The following is an 18,668-nucleotide window of genomic DNA, read 5'->3' as shown; positions in this document are numbered from 1 at the left end:
CTGGACCATCTTATCTCCCTCTGTTTTAGACCTTTGTTTTCCTTCCCCCACAGTAGGCAGTCAGGGTGCTAGATGGTATCCTCTATTGTTTGTCTGAAAAACCCTGGACAACCTAGGGGAGGAAAGAACGAGTTCTCTCTTAGCCAGCCAATCTGCGAGTTTGCCTGTGCAGTGTTGGCTCTATTAGATATGAGATGGGAATTGTGAGAACAACCCTAGGGGCTCCCACAACCTGGAGCAAAAAATGATAGCTACAAGGCATAAGGCAGCCTGTGATTTTGTGATCTTTATTGGATTCCATCAAACCTTGCACAAGCCAACAGTAGGGATGTGCAAGGAGCAAGTAAAGTGGGCAGCTGTGGAATCCTATCATAGCAGACACCCTGATAGATACACAAAGAACAGCAAATGAATTGTGGTGCCAGAACAGAAACTCCACGGTGGTCCAGAGATGGGCCCTCACGTTTCTCCGCTGTTCCCACAAGGACTGCGAGAGGGCCGTTCCCACACCCCTCTCATCTCTTGGTCCCATGTCTTCTATATCCTGACTCCCTACCTCCCTCCTGTTCCCTCCAACTAACCAACTATCCCCTTCTAACATCAGATCAAATATGTCGCCAAACCAGCTGCTCCTCAAGATTCTTTCATGCTCCTTCAGTAGAAGTGGCCTCCCAGCCCCCACCACATGTGGTAGTAATTCCCTCGGCCAGACCCTCCTGCTCCCCTGGGTAGTGGTAGTGTGAGGGTTCAACCAGGGTGTGAGTGGTTAGGCTTGTGATAGACCACTAGGGGTGACCTGGGGGTCAGCAGAGCTGAGGCAGAAGTTACTGGGGCCGAAAGGGGAGAACCAAGAGATTCAATCCAGGGCATAAGCCAAAATCAGGAACCAGGGGTCAGAGAACTGGTGCTGATTTCCAAAGAAGATCTGAGGTCAGGGTCAAGAAATCCAAGCTGAGTCAGGATGCTGAGAAAACCAGAGAAAGCAGGGCCGGTGCTGAGGTGCAGGGGAGATCCAAGATCTGGGTCAGAGAAAGCCAAAGCCAAGTCAGGAGCCAGGACAACTGGAGAGCTATGAACACAAAGCTTGCCAGAATAGTCTGAGGCTGTGCCAAGGCATACCTAGAGTCTGGAGCTACAGGTGTGCTTATCAGGGGTGTGTGGCACTTTTGGCCACCAATTCGACTGCAGAAAACTGAGGCCGTTGCCTTCACTAGAGGTCAGGAGCAGGTGTGGTAGTTCAGGTGCTTGGCCTAGCAAGGCGTGCTTGATCCAAGGCCATGCAGGCAGGGTATGTTGGAACAGGGGGTCCTGATCACCAGTTTGACTCTATGACCAGACCGGCCTTAATTTCTTTCACAGCACCCAGCTCTTGCTTTGTTTCTTTCTGAACCATGTGACGGCTCAACCTTTGGAGGGACATAAGAAACAAAAAGGGAATGTTACTGGTACCTGTAGACCACCCTGGCCCTGTCCAGCTTTTGCCCTTGCTAGGATTTACCCCTTTCACCAAGTTCCAGTCCTCTGGCTAGGTCTGCTTTGTGTCTTGAGCCCCAACCCCTGGCAGGCCTCAAAGCCTCTCCTCATGCCTTCAGGCACTACTGGGACCTCCGCCCACCCCTAACAGTCCCAAATCCAAGTCACCAGTTCTAACAGTAACTAAAACATCAGCGCCCTGGCTACACCCCATGTTCTAGACCTGTCAGCTAGGTAACCAACCTACCCTGGCCTGTCTTTTGGTCTTTACTTGTAACCTTCCTTACAGGTCACTCTCAAGGAGTATCTCAGCTAGGGCCTTGTAGGTGAGGAGCTCTTTCCTGGTAGCTCACAGTCCTTGGGATACGCAGGTGCCATCCAGTCATTCGGACACTGTTCAGTGTGCTCTGATCGCACACTAGTTATTAACCTGTGACCATCATCCCTGTCCCTGCTTTGTTATTACTTGCTCCAAGCAATCAGTTGCCACTTTGCCAGTAGCCTCCTTTCCTGAGAGGGGCTTATAGTTTCATGTGGTGGGCCTTTCACCCATGAACCCCTAAAGTGGCAAATAGGCACATCCAGTCATTCTGGTAGGGTCCCTTCAAGGCCCACCTCCCCCCCTGGGTAGTTTGTAGTCCTCAGGGTCAGCAGCTCCCCACCAGTCACTCTTGTACAGTCTTTTCAAGGCAGAGCTCCTTCCCTGGCTGACTGCACAGCAGGACTGCCACCCCCTCTCTAGCTTTCAGACTGAGCCCTGCCCCTGCAGGTCAGGGACACTGTCACCTGAAGGGCTGACTTATTAGGGCTTGCCATCCAGTCACCCTGACAGCTTAGGGTTTGTTTGCATTGTTTTTTTTGGTTTTTTTTTTTGGGGGGGGGGGTGTCAGGGATTTTTTGTATTCCAGGTCAAATTCACAAAATAAGTTCCAAATCCTCTTGATTGAGCAACACTCAATTGTTCAAACACCATATGTAGCACTAAAACTGGCAAGTATCCTCCATCCCAGACTTTTCAGCCAGGAGCTTCAGATACCCCCAGATTCATTGGTGGGCATCCTATGTGCAGGCCCAAGCCCAGAGGCTTGGTGTTCAGATGCCCCCGAGTCTCATGTGCCCTTAACCAAAGGCTGCAGGAGCAAGCTAGGGAGGAGCCCCCATTTCCCTAAAGTAAGCATGTATCCAAGATCCTCCCACTAGAACAGGGGTGGGCAAAATGCAGCCCATGGGCCAGATGCGGCCTGCCAGGCCATTCTATCTGGCCCGTGGGGCCCCTAAAAAATGTAGAAAATTAATATTAATCTGCCCCTGGCTGCCTGTCACGCAGTCCTCAATGGCTTGCCAAAACTCAGTAAGTGGCCCTCCGCCCAAAATAATTGCCCGCTCCTGCACTAGAAGCTGGCCAGTGGGAAGCTAATTACAAGACTCATCGGGTGTCCTGTCTGCAGTGCATTGGACAGGGGTGCACCCTCCAATACATAATGCCATTTAAATCCATCACAGTTCGGGTAACAAACCAGTGCAGTGACTACCCCTGATCTTAGCTCACAAGAGGCCAAGAAGCTTACAATTACAGTTGCATCTACTTCCTTGTTGCCCAGAGAGGTAAGGCTCTATTGTGTGCCTGCAGCAGCCTGCTTACTCAGGGAAGTGTTTCCTTAACCCTCTGCAGGCGCTTCCCTTTCCTTAATGGGAAGCTCCCTGCCTTGGTAACAGAGCTTCCTCACAGTCCTGTCCCTTGCAGCCACCCTCTATTTAGCTGCCAGGGCAAATTTTCCCTTAAAGTAACAGGCGTGTTAGCCCTCCTCTTACACTGTCCCAAAACTGAGGCCTGTGAGGGGAATATCTAGGACTATGTGAAAAAAGAACATGTTAAAAACCACATTTACTACCCCACAGAACTTGCTGCTGTTTCCTGTATTCTGGCTCTCATCTTCCCTAACCTGGTTTTCTTCCTTTTTCCTCCTCATTTTTTATGACTTTTTGACAGTTTCTTTCTCCCCATCAGGCTTAGATTCTGTATGGTTTTTTACATTCACTTCTTAGTTCTGGTTTAAAGCACTTGGCTGTGGATTTGTACAGATGCTTAAACTAGCACTCTTTTTTGTGTCCTTTTACACTTTCTTTTCCTCAATTTTTTCGCAATTATTGTCCCAGAATTAATTACAGGAATAATAGTAGATTATTCAACTGAAGGAGGGTTCCTTTAATTAAATAGTTAAATGATCCCAGAAGCATGTTCTCAATCTTGCTCTGTATTATGTTCACTCTTATACATAAGCAAGTATACCCAGATACCCTGAGAGAATCTGTATGGCTGTGTAAACATATCCTAAGTGCATCTATTCCATGTTATATATATGATTGCTTGCTCAGAGAACATGTTGTAGCACTTCTTAATTTCCCAACATGGGAAAAGCAATGAGCAAAATATGACTCCCTGATCCAGGACCTTCTGTTCCTGAAAGACACCCCCTGGTAGTATTAAAAAAGAGCTAAAGCAGAGCACACCTTCTCCCAGGGGTGAGGTATCTCTTCTGGCATCCTGTATCAACCCTGCCCTTTTCTACCTGCAAATGGGGGAGGTGGGGCTGGTGTCACAGTTTCTCTTTGCACAACCCTGGTGATAAATACAGTGTCCAGTAGCAAGGTCCAGGTACCAGGAGTGCTGGGGCCTGAAGAACTGGTGCAAGAGGGAATGTGATCCATGCATTTAACTGGTGCCATAAGCAATTTTTTCATAGCTAGTATGGAGGTACCAAAGAATCTTTGACTTGCCTGTCTTTTGACTCCAGAGCCTGAGAGGAGTCTAAAACATGTCTCTTGTGTCTTGCTTTTCTAATTTCTGGAAGGGTGACCTATGTCTCCCAGCATTGGCACAATGCTTTCTCCTGACCCTTCCTAAGGGAAGAGGTACTTAAGTCAAAGCAAGGAACTGTCATCTCAGGACACGACAGTCCTGGAGCTCAGGTGGAGTCCTGGCTAGTCTGTGGGAGTTGGCCAAGCAGTGATTGTATAGGAGACAGAGCCTTAACTCTGTCTTCCACAGTTTCATAGCTCGCTTGTATTGCTACAGGAGCATCAAGATGTAACAGTTCCATCTTAGCAGCGGATGCACCCTCCCAAGTGGCAGCTCCCTTTCCCCTTTTAAAGGTTGTGTTTCTCCAGAGCCTATGGTAAAGAGAAGGTGAATGGACCCAGTTTTAACTCACCGCAATTTCTGCAGTTTGCAATTCAGATGTTTTAACCCCTCACAGAGCAGCTTCACTCCTGAATGTCCCAGCTGGTTCTCCCGCAGGTCCAGCTCTGTCAGGGTCTGGCTAGTACTAAGAACTATGGACAGCTCCCTGCAGCAACCAGCTGTGAGATCACAATCATTCAACCTGCCGAGACACAGACAGAGGAAATGATGAGAATTATTGCTTAAATCATGTATGTCGGTTGTGTTTGAAAGGGACACTGCATTCTGGGCTTTCCTGAACATTTCTCTTGAACAAAGCTTGGAAGAAGTTACAGCACACTAGAAGTGAACCACTGATATAAAAAATCCCTTTTAAGAAGTAAAATGTGATGCCCAGGGTACTAGGGACCACCTGTTAAACCTGGGGAAAGTAATAGATCCTTTTTTGAACCCCTGCTGGCTGGAAGGGGTCAAAGGCTCATACAGAGAAGAGGGACTGTGGGGCTCCCAGAACTCCCTGCCTCCTCGCTGGGCCAGAGAACAGACTCGGGGCTGCACTTGTGACAGAGCCTCTAGAACAGGGACAGGCAAAATATGGCCTGTGGGCTGGATCCAACCCGCCAAGCACTTTCATCTAGCCCATGGGTGCCTTCCAATTACTTGTACCCTGCCCAGCCCATCCACCCACAAAGGTGGGAGCGAGGGGCCCGCATATATACACTCCCTCCCCCCCAACATGCCCTATTACACCTTACTCCCACCCCACCATCATGCAGCTTCCAGGCCAGGCTGTTGCCACTGCTGCAGCTTCCAGGGGACCTGCTAGGCTTCCCTGGGGTCCCACTTGCTCTGGGCACCAGGTAGGAAAGTGGTGGGGGAGGGGGAGTTGCAGCTGGGTGTGGGCAGAGAGCATGGGGCTGGTGGTAGCACAAAGCCCACACCCAGAGAGCAGCGGAAGCACAGAGCTCAGGTGGGCAGGGTGTGGATGTGAAGGACCGTGGTGGGGTTAAGGAGTGGCAAAGGCAGCCGGCTCTAGCACATGGGGCTTGCTCCACTGCCATGCAAGTGCTGGGACCTGCACATGCACTGCGCAGAGCCCCTGTGATAGAGGTGACTGGTCAGGCTGGGCTCCTCACCGCTGCATGCAGTGCTGGCTGGAGCCGCGTGCCACTGAGCAGCAGTGCCTGCACCAGGCACAAGCACATGCCACCTGCTGGTGCTCCTGCTGCCACCAGCACAGGCTGTGCGCCATGGGTGGGGAGGGTTTGGGGGGTCCCCACACCCTGCCAGGATCTCTTATGCCCCACAAAAGTCACACACCCACACCCTGCTCCCACAACTCCCCCCCCCACATATATACCCCCCAACATATCCTATTGCCCCCTACATACACCCCCCACACCCCATCATACACACACACACCTATATCCCACCACACACACCCCCACACTCCCAACCACACCCACACACACAATTTACAAGACTAAGATTTTATTTTGGAGTTATTATGCTCTCATCTTTGTATACAGTATGCAAATACAAAATCATGACAATATTTTTTGCAATAAAATTAAAATACATTATAGTATGTGTTCGACTTTTAGTGTATGATTTGGGGGTTTTTCTGGTTCCAAGATGTCAACCCTACCCTCCCAAAAGAAGTATTTCTGGGGGACAAGGGGAGGCACTTCTGGTGCCAAAGGTCAGGGGTTAGGGACTTCCGGTCTGAAGGTGGTGACCAGGGTGTAAGGCAACTGTCAAGGGGTGGGGTTACCCATGCAGCCCTTGATAGCTCACCAAAACTTGTTAAGTGGACCACCAGCCAAAATAATTGCCCGCCCCTGCTCTAGACTATATTTTTAGTGGGATTCCATAGAGGACTCCCAGATACAAGCAAACTATGTTAAATGGGAGAAAAGGAAACCACCATGAGGTTCCCTGGAGACCAGTGTTTCCCTGAGGAAAGGCTGGCCTCAGATCTCTTCACAAAGAAAATTCACTGCTGAGCCACCCTTCTTTCTTGCTTTGTGCTCTCCCTTTTCTGGTTATGGCTGAGAAGAGTAAGCTGGGTGTATGGTGTGAGCCATTGGCATGGGGGTTTGACAGACACATAACCCTCAGCTTCTCCATTTCACTTCAGGGAGCAGGCATTTAACAGTGGCCACACAGCCCTGATGAGTACTTTATAGAGGCCTCTGGTAAATCTACCTAGAAAGGAAACCTTACTGACCCCAGTTTTTGCAACTTGCAGTTTGGATGCTTCAGGCCCTCACACAGCTGCTGCACTCCAGCATCTCCCAGATGTTCATTACCACCCAGCTCCAGCTCTACCAGACTTCGGTTGCTCCTGAGAACAGCTGCCAGATCCCCACAGCAAGTGCCTGTGAATTTGCACCACCACAACCTTCAGAAGAGAAAAATGTGGAGAAGAGCAATCACATCATGAACAGGACTCAGCACAAACAGTGTGACAGCCAGCCCTGTCCCAGCCCATTTCCCTGCACCTACTGTATCAAGAATAGCCAGAAGCCTTGCCATAGACAGTGGCCACATCTACACAAGACATCAAGCATCTCCTTTTTACTTTAGAGAGTGCACATCAGGCACTGGAAACACACAGCACTAAGTACTTCACTTAGAAGAAGACAGATTAACACATAGAGGAGGCCAAACGTTACTTGCCGCAGTCTCTGTAACTTGCAGTTCGGATGTTTCAGTCCCTCGCAGAGCCTGCGCACTGCGAAGTCCCCCACATCATTGTGACCCAGCTCCAGCTCTATCAGGCTCTGCTTGGTGCTGAGCACAGCAGAGAGATCCCCACAGCAAGCCCCTGTGAGACGGCAACTCCACAAGCTGCGGGGGAGTGAAAGGTAGACAGGAACAATCATGGTGTGAACGGAGCTTGTCACAGTTACTCTGACAGTCAGTCCCACCCACCAGCTCTTCTCTGAGCATTCAGAATGGGCCACCATTTCCATCCTAGACCCTCTCCCCAGTCATTTCCTGTGTCTAGTTAGAAACCAGCACTGGGGTGGGAATTCCTCCATACATGGAGCATTTTCCTTAAATTATAAAGTAGGACAGGGGTGTTTATTGGATTGCTGACCACGGCAAAGAAGGACACAGACCTTTAGGGAAGGTCAATGGGGCAAAGAGGAAAAATGAAGCTGTAAATAATCTGGGCCTGCTGGTGGTCTCAGCTCAACACAAAATTTCCACTTCCAAGCAGGGCAGTCTGATGCGTATAGTGAGACTTTGACATGCAAACTGGAGAAACACTCAACTCTGTGCCTCCAGTTTGCTGCAGTAAACAGACATCAAGGACCAGCTGCATAACTGTGTCAAGCACTTAACATAAAGGGTTTTGGAAATCCACAGTGAAGCCAAATACTCCCTACCCCAGTCTTTCCAATTTTGATTGTTTCACTCCTTCACAAAGCACCTGCACTCCATAATCTCCCGGAACATTGTCACCTAAGTCCAACTCTCTCAGGCTGTCATTTTTTCTGAGAACAGAATTGAGATCCTCAAAGCAAGAACTTGTAAGATTGCAACTCCACAACCTGTGGAAGAGAGAAACACCAAGAACGGTAATCATGGTGTGAACGGGGCTTGGTCTTATGGCAATCCTCACCTAATAGCCCCTTTTTGTGACCAGTCAGTCTTGAGAAAGAGCCAGGAGTCTCAGCTAAAACCTGTTCTGAGATTCACCCCTGGGCCAATGAAAAGTCAGTTTGAGGTCAGATTTCCTGCTTAAGTCCCAATGTTTGTGCTTCTCCCATGACCATGAGCAGAGAATGGGCCAGGCATTTTGATCCCTAAATCCCTGCTACTATTATCTAAGTTATAAAGAGTGGAAGAGTCCTTTTTACTGGCTAACCACAAGTCCAAATGAATAGACAACTGTCCACTAGTCAAGTTGGCTGTACACTGGGCACATCTATGCATATCCCCCATGGCACAGTTATTACTGCACTGTCATTTAGTACTTGCTTTTGGAAGTACTAAATGATGGTGCAGTAAAAGCCGTTACTGTGCCATCTTGGTGGTGCATGGTTATTTTTAGCAGCTACATCACCCTAGCAACATGCTATAACGAGGTGTTTGTCATGATGGCAGTATAGTGTCTGGGTCATGGTTTGTGCCCACCAATGCTATGCTGCCTAAGGGACAAGCTACATTGCCATAGCGCATTGCTGTGGCAGCATAGCGTCACATGTAGACATTCCCACTGAGTACATCACAAAGTAGTGAGACCCAAGTAGAGCAAACCAGTGGCTACAGGAAGGGAGTAGCAGGAGCCATCTTCCCAGAAAGCTAGGTGATCCTTCCCTTCCAGGCTTCTGGCACTTGTCCTTGTGCTCCCATCTCCTGGCTCTGCCTCTTTTAGCCCATCAGCTCCCATGTCTGAATGACTGTCAGGCCTGGCAAATGCAGCCCACCATCCCTACAACAAAGGAACTTTGTTAAAAGGGGAAAAGTTTCTTACTTTAGCGTCTCTAATTTGCAGTTTGGCTCCTTCAGTGCTTGACAGAGCAGGTAAATAGGGGACTGAGTCCCTTGTTCCCTAGAAAGCAAAAATACAAATTATTTTTTTTCTTTCTCCACAGATAGCTTTTAATTCTATTTTCCAAACAACAAATACTATCTTGGATGATGTAACCCTATATTATAGATCAGGCTATGCTGAAATATCAAACCATAAAAGCATGTCTGGTACTAAAGCAGAGTTATTTTAACTGTACCTAGTCAATACAATAATTCCTACTAAGTGGAATACATGTGATGTTTCAACCTCTCTTCCCCTGAATATTGAAACAAAAATCTATGCACTCTACAGACGCTAATGTCTCTGATGCTTATAACCTCCTGTGTTGGTCTGTAATTGTTTTAGCATTTCTGGGGATACAGTCATCAAAATTACACATCTTGCCACACACGTGTCATGGTAGGAGGTGTGATTGTTGGTATCAGAGATCAGATCCCACTATGGCTTTAAATGTTAGGACATAGGACAGAAGAACAAATAATTGTGAACAGAAAAAAGGAAAATCACATTCTGCCACCCTCCACTTGCATCCACCCCCCTCGTAGCCATGTCTACACATGCAATTAATGTTACTGAATATACTCCTGCTCAATTTGCACCGCAGTAAACTAATTCGGGCATCATCATCTGCATGTTCTTTTAATTGCACTAACTTACTTTGCCATCAAATAGCATCTGTGCTTGACAGGACTATCCTATGCCAGAGTAAACTAGTCTGTACCAGCCTAATAGCTGTGCACATGCAGATAGTGACGCTTTACTGAACAGTAAATTAGTCTACTGTGCAGTAAACATCTTGTGTAGATGTGCCCTGTGTAATCCAAAGACACCTTAACAGCTCTATCATTCACCTGGAGGAAAAGTCAATTTGTACTGCGCTAGGTTAACCAGCCATGCATTATTAATCAATAGAGAGCAAAAGTGTTTTATCTTTTGTAGAAAATCCATAGAGTTCTGGGTTTAGATAATACTCACTGGCACAACTGCTTTGATGGCCCTTGGAATTCTTTTTCCTCATGGCTTTCAAGTCTAAATCCACAGTGACATATAAGAAGTGACTTCATTTGGGGGCAAGATTTTACACAGAAAGAAAGAACCTGTTGATCCATTGGGGTCAGTAGCTTCCCCCGTAACTCTAATTTAGTGAAATGCATCAATGCATTTTTCACAAGTTGCTCTTCTTGGCTCTCATACAAACAGTACAATGCCTCAAGATCTTCAATTTGGTTATTTGCTGATGGATAAAATGAGCTAATCCAAGTTCCTACGTCTGTCTTCAGATTTGGTAACATTTTATAGCCAAGTTTTTCCTCTATGTCTTTCCTTCTGTTCTCATTTAAGAGACCAAACAAAAATCGCACAGTTAGCATCAAATAATGCCTAGACTTTCCATAGTATGCTAGAAGAGTATTCACCTCTCTTTTGGGAGTCACTGAATCCTTCCTTGTATCCTCATCCTCTTCCAGAACATAAAACAAAGCTGCAAAAAACTCTTGGAAACTTAAATGAATGAAGCTGTAGGCACTCACACTGCCAATGTCTCTTTGAAAAATGTTCTCATTCAGAAAGAGGGGGAGAAAGTCTGCCTGGTCTAAGCCATGCTTCTTGATATCTTTTTCCTCAAAGAGTATCTTCTGCTCCCAGATCCCATCCACAGCCAGAGAACAAAGTCTCCTCATCTGGGTTTGCATCTGCAGCTTTAAATTACTGCTAGAAGAGTCTTTTAAGCAGAAGAGGAACAGGATATACACTCCAGTGACTGTCTTTGAGGTCTGTACAAGATCTTCACCCCTTTCCATTTGTTGTTTCAGAACCGTGCAGATGATCCAACACATGATGGGGACAAAGCACATGGTGAAGAGAACTTCATTTTCACTGATAAAGTTGAAGGCATGCAAGGCTTGCCTGTCATTTCCAAAGAACTTGTAGAAATACTCCTCCCTGTCCTCTTCAGAATATCCCAGGATTTCTGCATAATAAGCACATTTCACATGCTGTCTGAGCTTCTCCAGAGCAATTGGTCTGGTAGTGATTATCAAGTAGCATTCACGGAGAACTGTTCTTCTAAATAAACTACCCAGTATGACTTCCACTGCTTTCTTCTCCCAGGGATCAGAGCACAGATCACTTTCAGGCTGATCCAAATTAAACCTCAGTTCATCAAAACCATCAATTATGAAGAGGAGCTTTTCTGGATGCATGAAAATGTGTTCAATTGGTGCATTATTAATTGGATAGTTTTTCAGAATTATATCTGCCACACTTTTGTCATTGGTAAGAAGGTTCAATTCCCTACAATTTATGTAGGAAACATAATCAAAATTTTCCTGGTAGAGCTTTCCAGCTGCCCAGTCCAGCATGATCTTTCTTGCTGTCACTGTCTTTCCAATTCCTGCAGCTCCCACCAGCACAACAGTTTCTGGAACTTGCCCATTTTTATTGGGGTTAAAAAGACTGTCTATTGTAATTGAAGAAATTGCTTGTTTCTTCATGATTTCTGCATGTCTCTGTCCCATGGCCATGATTTCATGTTCTCTTTCCTTTTCATGACGATGTTCATTAACCATAATCAGTTTTGTGTACCTGCTGTTTAGAGTCACAGTCTCACCAAGACGAGCATTCCTGTCTATTATGTATTGGTACTCTTTGAATATATATTCTCTATACTTCACTCTGTAATCTAAGCCAGTAACACAAAGTATTAGAAACAATGAAGCGTAACAGTCTGATAAATCTGAAAATATCTGTAATCTCTTCAAGAAAAACTATAAAGTGACATTTGTCTTATCCCTCTCATTATAAAGAATCCCAAGCTATTTATCAACAGGGAGCCTGGTTTTCCCTGATTTAAAAAAAACTCCCCAATTTTCAGTTAAAAGAAAGTAATCCCAAATCCACATTTTTCCATGATTAAAATGAAACATCACTATCTATAGATACCTAGATAGCTAGATAGATAGCTAGATAGATATTAGTGGTGTTCATTTAAATCACAGGACAATGTGGACTTGGGGTTACTTTTTTTTAACTGATATTTAGGGATTTTTTTAAATCAGAGAAAACCAAGATCCCTGTTTATGAATATGCCTAGTTCTGTAGCCCTTATTGAAATTATTCATGTGAGCATAGACAATTTTAATGGCTTCACCCATCACCAAAATGCAGCCATTTCTTGGATTCAACAGATCATCTAGTTGTAACCACACAACATTGCTATCTAATAATAGAACAGAAGTAGGGAAGAAAGCCATATGACATTTAATGTTCACTCATTCCTGTGATTTTTTTTGATTTTTTTAATTTTATTTATTTATTTATTTATTGCAATAATCAGCTTTCCCAATCTCTTTAGTGAGAATCCGTTTCACCAAATGTCATATAGTTTCATAGTTTCATAGTAGTTAGGGGTCAGAAGGGACCTGAATAGATCATCTAGTCTAACCCCCCGCCACTGGTTGGAGCACATGCTGGGATCACACAACCCCAGACAGGTGTTCATCCAACCTCTTTTTGAATTTACCCAAGTAGGAGTGAGGACCACTTCCCTAGGAAGTTGGTTCCAGATCCTAGCTACCCTGACAGTGAAATAGCGCCTCCTAATCTCTAACCTGAACATATTCTCCAGCAGCTTCTGGCCATTGTTCCTCATCACCCCAGGTGGTGCTGGGGGGAATAGGACTCTTCCTATTTGCTGCTGATCTCCCCTAATGAGTTTGTAGGCAGCCACCAAATCCCCCCTCAGCCTCCGCTTGCTGAAGCTGAAGAGGTTCAGGTCCCTCAGTCTCTCCTCATAGGGCCTACCCTGTTGCCCTCCAACCAAGCGGGTGGTCCTCCTTTGAACCCTCTCAAGGCAGGCCACATCCTTCTTAAAGTGCAGTGCCCAGAACTGGATGCAGTACTCCAGTTGGGGCCGGACCAATGTCGTGTAGAGGGGGAGTATCACCTCTCTGTACCGGCTTGAGATGCATCTTTGGATGCACGACAAGGTGCGGTTGGCTTTGCTGGCTGCGGTCTGGCATTGGCAGCTCATGTTCATCTTGGAGTCAATAACGACTCCAAGATCCCTTTCCGCCTCTGTGCTCACAAGGGGGGAGCTCCTCAGCTTGTATGTATGCTGTGGGTTCCTTCTCCCCAGGTGCAGCACCCTGCACTTATCCACATTGAAGCCCATCCTATTACTATCCGCCCACTTCTGTAGTCTAAGTCTAATTGCAGTCTCTCTCTCCCTTCAAGCGTGCCTACCTCTCCCCACATCTTTGTGTCATCAGCAAACTGAGACACGTGTTTTCCACCCCCTCGTCGAAGTCTCTGTTGACAATGTTGAACAGTGTAGGCCCCAGGACTGAGTCCCGGGGGAACCCACTGTTCACATCGCGCCAGGTCAAGTACGACCCGTCCACCACCACCCTCTGGGTGTGCCCCATCAGCCAATTTTTGACCCATCCAGCTGTGTAGGCAGCAATGCCACAGTCACTCAGTTTATTAATGAGAATGGGGTGAGAAACAGTGTCAAAGGCCTTCTTAAAGTCCAGAAAGACTACATCCACGGCGACACCATCATCCAGGGATTTAGTTACCTGGTCATAAAAGGCCATCAGGTTGGTCTGGCAGGACCTGCCTTTGATGAACCCATGTTGATTTCCCCTGGGCATGATCTCCCCTGCAGGCCCCACACAGATGTGCTCCTTGATAATTTTTTCAAGGATTTTCCCCAAGACCGATGTGAGGCTTATGGGCCTATAGTTTCCTGGTCCCTCCTTTCTCCTTTTTTTATAGATGGGGTCCACATTAGCTAGTTTCCAATCTCCAGGCACCTGGCCCGTGGACCACAATCGCTCGTACAGCCAGGCCAAGGGCACAGCAATGACCCCCGCCAGCTCCCTCAACACCCATGGGTGGAGGGCATCAGGGCCCGCAGATTTAAAAACATCCAGCCCTTCCAGAAGATTCCTAACTACTTCTGCGCAGACCCGAGGCCTGGCAGCGCTCTCCTCAAGATTGCCCTTACCTGTGGTGGGAGAGCTGTCCTGTTCCCTGTCCAAGAAAACAGAGGCAAAGAACTTGTTAAAAATTTTGGCTTTCTTGTCTGGCGTAGCCACAAGATTACCATTTGAGTTTAACAGGGGCCCTACATTACCCGGTGCCTACTTCTTATTCCCAATGTATTTGAAGAAGGACTTTTTGTTGTCCTTAATCCTGGTTGCTAGCCTGAGCTCCACCCCTGCCTTGGCCTTCCTAATGGCCCTCCTACACTCACGGGCCAAGGAGGAGTACTCCTCCTTGGTGATAGCCTCTCTCTTCCAGTGGGTGTATGCCTCCCTTTTGGCCCTCAGGCATTCTCAAATGCCTCTGCTGAGCCATGGGGATTTCAGAGCACTCTTACCCCCCTTCTTTCTCTCAGGAACTGTCACACTCTGAGCCTGGAGGATCGTCCCCTTAAGGTACGACCATCCCTCATGGATTCCCATATCCTCTACCTTTTGGGCCCTCAGTGCCTCCCCCACTAATCTCCTAAATTCACTGAAGTTGGCCCTTCTGAAGTCAGGGGATTTAGTCTTGGTATGGTGAATTCCAGCAGGCGATGATCACTGTCACCCAGGTGGTCAAGGACCTGCAGTGCCCTCACCAGGTCATCCCCAGTGGCCAAGACCAGGTCCAGCAAGGCATCTCCCCTAGTGGGGCTGTGCACCTCCTGGATAAGGTGGAGGTCTTGTATTTCAGCTAGGAACCTACGCGAATGGTCAGACCTGGCTGACTGCTCCTCCCAGCAGATATCTGGGTAGTTTAGGTCCCCCATGACAACGACATCCCTAGACCCAACTGCCTCCATAAGCTGTACTGAGAAATCCTGGTCCAACTCAACCCCTTGGCAGGGTGGTCTGTTCATTTCTCTCTCTCTCTCCTTTTTCTTTTAAGTATACTTCTAAGGTAGGAGGAAAATCAAGGGAAAATTAGGCCTGTTGTTGAATGGTGAGGGAAAGATAACATACTAGATGATGTGAAGAAGGGTGAAGTGTTTAACACCTGTGACTCTCTAGAGGTAAGGCTGGAAGAAACAATCAGTACCAGATATAACAGCTGCATTTCCTTTCTTTTATAGTCTAGTCCCTCTGCTTCTTTTGAGTTTGCCTTGTTGTAAAGGACATGGAATAATAGCACCACCAAAAGCAAGACAAGCATGTTTCCAAGAGATTGGTGTCAATCGCTGCCCCTCACACTCCAGGAAGGCCCTTCACCTTGAGTGTTATTCCAGTTTGCACCATTACATCTTTAATCTTTACATTTTAACATCCCTTACAGAAGCAGAACACTGATAGTCCTTGTCGCTCTGCTTTACCTGTGGCAGGTTAGGGTGCTTTTGGTGTCTTTGGGAAATATTCCTTGTAGTGGTGCAAAAGGGTTAACTGTATATTTCAGGAATAGGTTAAACAAGGACTTGTATAGGATGGTTTGGATAGAGATGATCCTGCCACAGGCAGGGATTGGACTAGATGACCTCTAACCCTACTTTTCTATGATTCTATGACCTAAGTAGTTTCCTATGTGGATATCACATACCATTTTCTGTCAGGTCCAATGATATTTTATTCAGGCCAAGATCTGAAAGGAAAATCACATTGAAACAACATTGTTAGAATCCATAGTGCATTTATGTTGCTTGAAAAGCCACTTGAGGATTGACTCCTGCAACTGTATCTCAAGTTTAAAAGAAGCAATCACTGAAGAACAGAGCAGATCAGGAATTTTCAACATGGTTTTTTGTTGCAGAATGTTGATTTGTTGAAGCTGAAACTTTCAGCTGGGATGGATGTACCAGTTATGGTAGGAATTAATTCTTAGACCCAGGCAAAGGTTTTAATTAAAACCAGAGCAACAGGGATGCTCTAAAAGAGACCATACCCCATTGTTCAAGGCATGCACCTGGGATTTGGGAGACCCAGACTGAACCCTTTGTCCTGCCAGATTCAGAGCTACCTGAGTGTCCCTAGTTGGTGACAATGTTTAGTGCATGGGTGTGGTTGCTCACATATAAGCAGCAGCCCTTGCAGCGCTCTGGGGTTTTCTCAACAAGACAAATCTCCCCTCTGTCTAGCCCCAATGCTTCTGACCCTTTGCTCCTAGCGTTCTAGTCTGGCTCTTGATTCCTTACTCCTAATTTCTGAGTCAGGATTGTGGTTCCCAAATCTGGTTCCCACCACCTACCTGGCTCCCTGTTCCCTACTCTGGTTCCTGCTTGAATCCTTACCTAGTGCCTAGGACTTCTGGCTCTTGGACCCCTGGGCCCCAGACCAGAGGCCCTGGCCTTTAGTACTGAGTCCCAACTAGCCCCATCCTGGTCACATCTCTAACAATCTGCCTACCTTACCCCATGCTATACTTAATTGGGCAACACGTATTATATACACATTCTTTCTTATTTAAATATATTGCACTTTAAGTCATTGAGAAGGTTTTAACCAGCTACTTTTATTGGCAAACATCTGTTAATACCTAAATTGGGGGAATGAAATATCCTCCCCCAGAGCCAAGAACCAAATGTGACTGCCATCACCTGTTATTGCTGGTGTCTTGGTAGGTTGTATGGCAGTGGTTTTCAAACTTCTTGGACTCAAGGCATCCTTCCAAAACTATTGTGAATTGAGTGGTACCCAATTTCAAAAACTAATGTATAGATGATATTGCTTTCGTCCAGGCAGAGGGGACTGGCAGTGGGGGATCATCCAGGCAAGAACAAGCCTGAGCCTCCGCTTGTCTGCTTAGTTTAGCTGCTTACCTCCTAACACTTAACTTATCTCTTCACACCTCACAGTACCCTTCAGAAGATCTGATGGCACCCCAGGGTGCCCTGGCACCATGGTTGAGAATCACTGGTCTATGGGCTCCAGTCTGTGATGATACTGAACTGCCCTTGGTCCTATGCACACACTCACATGACAAAGTCTGTCCCTGCCTGAAAGAGCTGACAGTCTGAACTAAATACATGCCCCCTGTACTATGGCTTGCAGGTGGCTAAACTCAAGAACTTGGCAGTCTTTGAAAGGGAAGTGAATCTAAGATCATCTCCTGAGAGCTCCATGGCCAGGGGCTCCATCCCAGAGCCCATGGCAGGAGCAAACCAGCTGATGTCCATTGTAGGGAAGAGGTGAAAGGAACAGGAATGAATGTAACAGGGTTGCATCCAGCTCCATCAGAGTACAATGAGTCTAATACTACTCTGATAAAGAGTGACTCTCCACTATCACTTGGTCTTGCACTCTTATGGGATGATGAAAAGCAGCCCAGGGCCCCTCAGGGTGGTTGGCTATATGGTTGTGTGCTTCATTGATTTTGTTCTTTCGATAACAATAGAGCCTCAAAGGAAATCTTGGGTCTGGGGTCCCAGAAAGGCAGCATAGGGGTTTTCAGCTGTCTGGTGATAATGTAACAGGCAATATACTCTGTTGCAATTAATTTCTGTTTACAGACCCTAGATTCTCTATTGGCACAGGTAAGAGCAGTAGGGGTTCCTTCTTTCCTTTGCTTCCTGCCAATGGTCCCTATGGACAGTCCACCAGGTGGGGACATAGTCCAGGTAGTCCTTTCTCCCTCTCTTTACCTATCACATGCCCTGTGGACTATGACATTGACTCACTACCACTGGAAATTCCTTCAGGCTGGGAATAGCTTCAGCTGGAGTCTAACAGGTTGTCTCTGTTCCCTTTACAGCAGTTGCAGAGAAAAACTAAGTGCAATAGTTCAGGGAATCTGGCATCCTGATAAGATTTAAAGTTTTTCATTTGAGCTATCAGACAGTTGCAAATGCACATGTGCAGCTGGGGCACGTTCCTGGTGTTACAATCATTTTAGGTGTCTTACCTTTCTCTCTCTCTCCTCTGAGTTTGGCAGCAGTATCTCTGCGATTGATTTTCATTAAAGCTTCTATGGCCACACTGACTGCAGTGTCTTCACCATAAAATCTCATCAGGAGGTTCTTAGTGTCTATCTTGTCAGCATTCTCCAGCTGACTTCGAGAAATATTACCTTTCACCTTAAATTTGGAATATAGCAATTTGTCTTTAAATTCTTTGAAGTCTTTCTCAGAGAGGTCTTCAAGGGCACAGAAGAGCAAGTCACTTACTCTGCTGCTCTGGTTTCCCATTACTAAGCATCAGGTCCTAAATAGAATTAATAAAGACCATAATTAGTAATAGATTCTATATAAGAACCTCTTTCCTCAGCTAGTAGAAAAAAAGCCTACCACAGTGTGTGAGTAAATTACTCATATCCCCCCAACTCACAGACAAGTGCATTAACTGTATCTTAAGGGACCTGAACAACCAGATACATCTCTAGTAAAATATCAGTTAAATGTGTGTGACCATAGTCAAACTGTTTTGTATATTCAGGGCTGTAGTAAGAATCACAGACATTTTTAATAATGCAATTACTTAAGAAACTGTCTCTTGACCCAGACTCCCCAGCCCT

At 46.5% G+C, this 18,668-nt stretch overlaps 1 protein-coding gene across 1 annotated transcript; it reads right to left on the bottom strand.

Moving 5' to 3' along the window:
• Positions 1–271: 271 nt before the first annotated feature.
• LOC109282620 (NACHT, LRR and PYD domains-containing protein 3) lies at positions 272–18,354 on the bottom strand. The gene is made up of 9 exons (XM_019485220.2): positions 18,060–18,354; positions 15,762–15,803; positions 10,179–11,883; positions 9,144–9,221; positions 8,053–8,217; positions 7,337–7,507; positions 6,885–7,058; positions 4,686–4,856; positions 272–1,406 (listed from the first exon to the last, which is right to left on the bottom strand). The coding sequence occupies exons 1-9, from the start codon at positions 18,340–18,342 to the stop codon at positions 1,313–1,315; spliced, it is 2,883 nt and encodes a 960-aa protein (XP_019340765.1). The 5' UTR covers positions 18,343–18,354; the 3' UTR covers positions 272–1,312.
• Positions 18,355–18,668: the final 314 nt, after the last annotated feature.

The sequence above is a fragment of the Alligator mississippiensis genome, chromosome 2 (genome assembly GCF_030867095.1).
Source record: "Alligator mississippiensis isolate rAllMis1 chromosome 2, rAllMis1, whole genome shotgun sequence".
In the NCBI taxonomy this organism is placed as follows: Eukaryota; Metazoa; Chordata; order Crocodylia; family Alligatoridae; genus Alligator; species Alligator mississippiensis.
The sequence above is the reverse complement of the archived record's forward strand: the minus strand, read 5'-3'. Positions and strand labels throughout refer to the sequence as shown.